The following is a 7102-nucleotide window of genomic DNA, read 5'->3' as shown; positions in this document are numbered from 1 at the left end:
TCTTTAAATAAGCAGTTATAGAAAATAAATTTTAATTGACTTTTGTATTTCCTCTCTCTTCATTTGATTAAGTTTGATGGCTTATTGACACAAGGCACTTCTTCTTCTTCTCTTCTTCGTGCCTTCTCATTAACACCACCTCCTTTCTTCTTCTTCTTGCTTTTTCAGTAACCCTGAAATCACAAACTAGCCATCCACTTCAGCAAACCATTCCATCTAAATCACAAACTAGCAATTAATCCTTAGAGTTAAGATTTATATTGACAAATCATTGTTTTAATAATCTACACAAGAAGTTGCATCTCTGTGTCTCTCTCTTCTTCTCCATTCATTCATTCCCATCTACATCTTACAATTTCCCACCAATAATTATTACATTTTTTTTAATAATGTTATATTTTAATCTATAGTATCGTACAATCTAGTTTCTTCTTCTTAATATTTTATTTTTACCACATAATAAAAAAAATTCAATAAATATTGGTTATGAAGACGTTGAATATAAAGTTAAAGCTAAAACATAGCATAACATATGAGAAACTCGAAGAAAATCCAAATAAGTAGAGACAATATGGAAGATTTCTTTGTTCCAACAGACCATATAGAAGATATAGCTACTTTTTTTTTTCCCTCTCTCTTGCTTGAAGCCACAAATTAAGAGAAGATTGCAGGCGGATGATGAATGTAGAAGAAAGAGAGAGCAAAAAATGCAGAGGCCGCGAAGGAACAAAAGAGTCTAGTAGGAAAGGGAAAGAACTAATTAAAGATAATTAATGAGATGAGAGAGAGAATGAATTTTTAATTAATATGGTATCAGAATTTTAATCCCAATGTATAAATATTAATTGAAGAAAATTTATTGTTTTGAGAAATGAAAGTACATCTCAACCATTAAAGGTTTATAGATCTAAAGGTCTAAAATTTGTGTCAAAAATATGGTGTATATATATATATATATATATATATATATTATTTTCTAGCCACCCGAAACTACATATTTGCATTTGAGAGCTTAGAAGAAGTAGCTTTCATCCCCCAAAATTCTATCAATCTATTTTCAGTGGGATCTTCAGTCTTGGTAAATTTCTCTCTTCTTTTTATTCAATATCTAATTTTAATTGTTATTGTTAAGTTATATATATATATATATATATATTTTTAATTATTATTATTATTTTTTCTAGCCATCCATAACTATATAATTGCATTTGAGAGCTTAGAAGAAATGGCTCTCATCCCGCAAAATTTTATCGACCTATTTTCAGTGGGATCTTCAGTCTTGGTAAATTTCTCTCTTCTTCTTATTCAATATCTAATTTTAATTGTTATTGTTAAGTTGTTATGATTTAAAGTTTGTGTGTTAAATTTTGGGGATTTTTCTTATGGAATTTGTTGAGATTTTTTTTTTTTTTGTCCACTTCACTAGGCAAAGCTCTTTCTTTTTTTTTTTTCCTTTTTTTTTAATGCAATTTGTTTGGATTATGCAATGAATATATATATATATATATATATATATACAGTCTTGATCTCTTGGACCCCTGTAGTCCAAGAGATTTATGGTCACCTACCGTTGGATGTAAATTCAACGGTTGACTTGAATCGGGTAATAATCATTTATGTCATATTGCATTTATATATATCATTTTGAACCATTGGATTAATATCCAACGGTGGGTGACCACAATCTCTTGGACTCCTGTGGTCCAAGAGATCGGGACTGTATATATATATATATATTAAGTTGGACAATATGTGTTTAGTAGTTATTTGTATTTTGTACTTCTTTGTGTTATATTTGCTCGTTATGCGAATAAACTTGTTTTATTTATAAAATTTTATTTAGATAGTTTAAAAAAAAAATTTGTGTGAAACGGGAATAACATTGTTTTGCTATCCCTAATCAATCATAAATTACCACGTGAAAAAGTTATCATGCGTGACATACTGTCCCCGTTACACATAAGTGTTTCTCCTTCGGCTGGAGTCTAGATTATCCAGCCATATATAATAATAATTCACGAACATACCAGCTACTATTGGATTCTCTTTTATTGCAGAAAATCAAAATGAATCCCCAAAAAAAATTCAAAATCTTTATTTTTAATCACAAAAAGGTTGGAAATCTGTATCTCTTAAGAAAAACTTATACTCTGGCCCCAGCCAAAAGCTAATTAATTTTTCTTACTCACGTGGAACATACGTAATTATTTTTGTTTATCTTTGTTAATTATGCTAGCCTCAAATTACCATCTTAACTAATTTTTAGGTTACCAAACCACGAATAAGTCTTCGTCAGACCAAGTAAAAGACAACAACAAACAATACAACTAATAATCCAATATCCTTCACGTTTGACAATCGAGTATACACAGAGACTTTCCAATTTAAAAACAAAAAATAACCACCAGAACCAAACAATCAAAATCAAGTAAAGTTTTAATGTTTATAATCATCTGTAGCAATAAGAGCAGCACTCAAATTGTAATAAAAACGAAACAAAAGCAAAATTGTAACAATTAATTCAAGTATATATATAGCAAAATTAATGCAATATTCACTGTCTCTCTAAATCTTCTATACCATCCTCTTGGCCACAAGATTGAATCCTTCTTGAAGATCTGTCCCTGCTAAGCATTCTTCTGAAAGAACTCAACCTCGAAATCGAGCCATTCGCTTTCGTACCAGAGCTGGACTGGGCAGCACCATCTGATGTCCCTTCCATATATGATGGAAACGCGGAATTCAATGGCGGCTCCAGAGGCGGAGCCGTGGGCCCACCTGCCACCGGATCCTCCCGTGGCTCAGGCTGGAGACGCGGCTGTGCCTCTGTCCGGCAAATAGGGCAGGTAGTGTGGGAATTCAGCCACGTGTCTATGCACTCCACATGGAAACTATGCTTGCAATTTGGAAGCAGCCTTGCCACCTCATCATGATCTAACATGCTCAAGCACACTGCGCACTCTATTGCGTTGGCTCCTCCGTCGTCCTGGCCGTCCACACGTGTGAAAACGAAAGTGGGCAAGGCGGCAATGATGGAGGGCTCCAGGCCGGTCTTGGGCTGTTCCGCCAAGTGGACATGAGCCATGGTCGAGCCTAGATGATGACGCATGGAGGCGCGGCGAAGCGCCTGGCGTCGGAGGACACACCTTGCGTAGGTGTGAAGCACGATCACTAACAAAACGACGACAGATAATGAGATGATGGCTGTGAGCATGATCTTGCTGTTCAAGTCGTACGGGTTTTTGTGAAATTCATCATAAATTCGACGACTCTCGTCTTCGTCGTTTAGGAGGCGCATCGGATTTGGGTGTAAGGAGGAAGACATGGTTTCGTGGTTTGCTTTGGTGCCTCACTGATGGATTTGTTGAGAGAGGAGCTGAAAATTGTGTTTTATGTGTTTGGAGTTGAGAGTCAAGAGTCGGAGAGTTTGTGTTTTGGTTTTGGGTTTCGGTGTGAATACTTGTTTGGTTTTTTCAATAGGTTTGAATGTTGACTCGTTTCTTTCTTCATGGAAATCATTTTCTCTTGTTTTAAAGAGTTTTCTTAACGTGTCATTTAATTTGTTTTATGTTTCTAATTACAAAAATGGTGGGAAATTATTTTCTTAGAAAATAGTATAAATAGGATAAAATTTAAACTCTTTCTATAATCTGCTTATGGGAACGTTATTAATTTTTGTCAAATCTCTAATTTGGTTGCATTTTCAAACGTGTGTACAAAAGTTTTTGATTGGGTGGCCTAAAAAGAACGTAAAACCGGCGAGTTTTCATATGAAGAAATGTGCTTTTGACTTGAATGTTGGAGTGATGGTGATGGCATCTGATGTGTTAAATGGTCTAGAGTCAACAAACAAGACTTTAGGGTGTGTGTGTATTTTTTTTAAACGAAGACTTTAGTGTGTTAAATGGTCCTTATTATTATTATTTTTTCTAATTTCCTCGTTTAATAGTCTAAACTCTAACTCAATGACATTATTATAAACTTTAATTTCTTGTTCATATGTGACTTTTTGAATCTTTGCATCTGCTTCACGCTATTGGAGGATAATATTCCGTTCACGATTGTGTATAATTATTAGTCTACGCAATAAAAATTACATATATTTAGGGGCGGAGCCACACTAGGGAGAAATAATAGAATAATACGGATGTACCACGTTAGTGTATAATATTTTCATTCAAATTTCGACGCGTGTGTATTTTTAAAAAAAAATAATAATTATTTTGTTACAGTTAAACTTACTTAACTTTTATCTTTTAAAATAAAATTAGAAAAATAAAAAACTTAAATAAAAAGGAAAGAAAGAAAGAATTTTCCGACAACCCTTCATCCCCAACCCAAACACCCATAAGCCCCATCCTGTTCCACCCCTCTCCTTGCTCTTCCTCTTCAAAATCTGATGCGCAGCAGACAATTCACCTTAGAATCCGATTTTGAACCCAAGTCTTTTATTAGCCAAATCAAATTGAAGAAGATTGTCCTCTAATTGATCACAATGACAGCACCTTGGGTCACTTGGGCCCAACCCAACATCCACAAATCCCAAACACAACACATCTTTGCGCACTTGCACCATTGAATTTGCTACAAACACATCCTCTAGTACACTTTTCTAATTTTATTTTTGTTGAGGCCGAAAAAATCCACAATTCTGCCTAAATAAATTCTCAGCCCAATGCTATACCTTACCGAGAAGAAACCCAATTTGGCCACGCGAAAGTTCTTCATATGCGCTTGCACACATGTCATGCCAAGCAAATAAGCAACACACCACGCTACAAGCTTAAGTGGGCCCAATCCACTCAAATGCCCTGGGCTTGCTTGAGTGGGTTGTGGTATGGATGGTAATAAATTGATATGAAGCCTATTGATGGGCCGAGAAATGAAAGTCTCGGGTTGCTTGGGAGCCTCGGGACTCAAGCCTATTTCTTAGGCCTAAACATATGAGTAAGCACAAAAGAGGAAATAGCCCATTAGCTTAATCAAATTAGCCCAACATCTCAACAAAAATAGTCCAACACTTGTTGAGGTTTGCCCATTTATTTTGACAAACCAACTCATTATTTTAGAAGGCTCATACAATTAGAAATGAGAAGCAGCAAAAACATCAGCCCCTTGCTGAAAAAACTGAAGCCATGAAGGGAGCAAGATGTCCACATATGCAGAGCTGCTGGAAGGCTCCAGCACATGGGAAGGAACAATTTCCAAGCACAAAACACCCGAAGAACAAAGGGATATTAACGTGCAAGCTGCCAAGAAGAGAAGCACCCTTCGAATCAGCATACATACCCCAATTCCTTCCCCTATCAGACCTGGCCATGGAAAACGAAAAGAAAGAAGGGAAGGAGATGGCTGTGAATAGAAGTCTCCCACTAAAACAGCTGCGGGAAAAAGGGCCTTGAGCTCCCAAAAATCTTTGATTTTGTGCAAATAGGCAGAGGAACTTTCACTAAGATAGGAAAAGTCAAGGGAGGAGGGGAAAAGCTTGGCCAAAATAGGTAGAAGCCATTAAGGGCTTTTTCGTTCCTGCAGCTACAAATGGGCTGGGCTGCCGTAAAGGGCAAATTGATGAAATTGTCATCTTTGTCTGAATTCGAAGATCAAGCCTCAAAAATGCTTCGAAAGGGCAGTAGAGCCTTAAGAAGCATCTTGGTTACCTTCACCAACCAGAACAACAACAACTTATAGATGATTTCTTGATGCTTACAGATAAATTTTCTAGCTTAGCATGAGAGGCTTGTGGCATGGAAGCAAAATTAGCATGAGTTTAGCACCAAAGAGGAAAATATGGCTTCCTAGGGAGAAATGGGAGTGTTTAAGGAGAGGAAGAAGAGGTTTGCAAGCTAATTTGGCTAAGAAGAGCGAAAGAAATAACCATGCTTTTGCGGCAGCTTGTCAAATGTGCAAGTAGTCTGCCAGAAAAAGAAAATGGAGAAGGAGGGTGAATAATGCATGAGATTGCTGGGTTTTTGCAGGTAAAAGAGGAAGCTTGCTCTCTAGGTGTGGGTTGATTTCGTTGGGTAGAAGAGGCCTCATTTTATAGCCGCTGGAAACCATCACTTCCCAAGAAACCCTAATGGCTTCTACCCATTTTAGCCAAGCTTTTCCCTTCCTTTCTCATCTCCTCCCTTGACTTTTCCTATCTTGATGAAATTTCCTCTGCCTAGCAGAGATTTTTGAGAGCTCAAGGCCCCCTTTCCTACAACTGTTTCAGTGGGAGACTTCCATTCCTAGCCATCTTCTTCCTTTCTTTCTTTCCTTTTTCCATGGTCAGGTCTGATGGGGGAAGGAATTGGGGTATGTATGCTGGTTCGAAGGGTGCTTCTCTTCTTGGCAACTTGCATGTTAATATTCCTTGGTTCTTCGGGTGTTTTGTGCTTGGAAATTGTTCATTCCCATGTGCTGGAGCCTTCCAGTAGCTTTGCATATGTGGACATCTTGCTCCCTTCGTGGCTTCTGTTTTTTCAGCAAGGGGCTGATGCTCTTGCTGCTTCTCATTTCTAATTGTATGACCCTTCTAAGATAATGGGTTGGTTTGTCAAAATAAATGGGCTAACCTCAACAAGTGTTGGACTATTTTTGTTGAGGTGTTGGGCTAATTTGGTTAAGCTAATGGGCTATTTCCTCTTTTGTGCTCACCCATATGTTTGGGCCTAAGAAATGAGCTTGAGTCCCGAGGCTCTCAAGCAACCTGAGACTTCCATTTCTCGGCCCATCAATGGGCCTCATGTCGATTTATTACCATACATACCACAACCCACTCAAGCAAGTCCCGGGCATTTGAGTGGCTTGAGCCCACTTAAGCTTGTAGCGTGGCGTGTTGCGTATTTGCTTGGCGTGGCATGTGTGTAAGAGCATATGATGAACTTTCGCGTGCCCAAATCGGGTTTTTTCTCGATAAAGTATCGCATTGGGCCGAATCGTGGATTTTTTGGGCCTTAACAAACGTGAAAAACCTAAACCCTAATATTTAAAGCACAGCTTTCCTCGCATGGCGAGAGAGCAACCCCTTATTCTATAACCCCTTATTGCAAGGTGGTGTCTAATGTCATATGCCGACTATATTGAAAGATGTTGACTGTTTTAATTTGAGTGAGCAAAT

The 7102-nt window shown here is 37.5% G+C and overlaps 1 protein-coding gene across 1 annotated transcript; it reads right to left on the bottom strand.

The window, feature by feature from the left end:
* On the bottom strand, window positions 2399-3618 carry LOC18779920 (E3 ubiquitin-protein ligase ATL41). The gene has a single exon (XM_007212550.2). It carries the CDS (start codon window positions 3323-3325, stop codon window positions 2555-2557), a length of 771 nt encoding a protein of 256 aa, XP_007212612.1. The 5' UTR covers window positions 3326-3618; the 3' UTR covers window positions 2399-2554.

This window comes from Prunus persica, chromosome G3 (assembly GCF_000346465.2).
Source record: "Prunus persica cultivar Lovell chromosome G3, Prunus_persica_NCBIv2, whole genome shotgun sequence".
Taxonomy (NCBI): domain Eukaryota; kingdom Viridiplantae; phylum Streptophyta; class Magnoliopsida; order Rosales; family Rosaceae; genus Prunus; species Prunus persica.
Note: the sequence above shows the minus strand (reverse complement) of the source record. Positions and strands in the feature narration are given on the sequence as shown.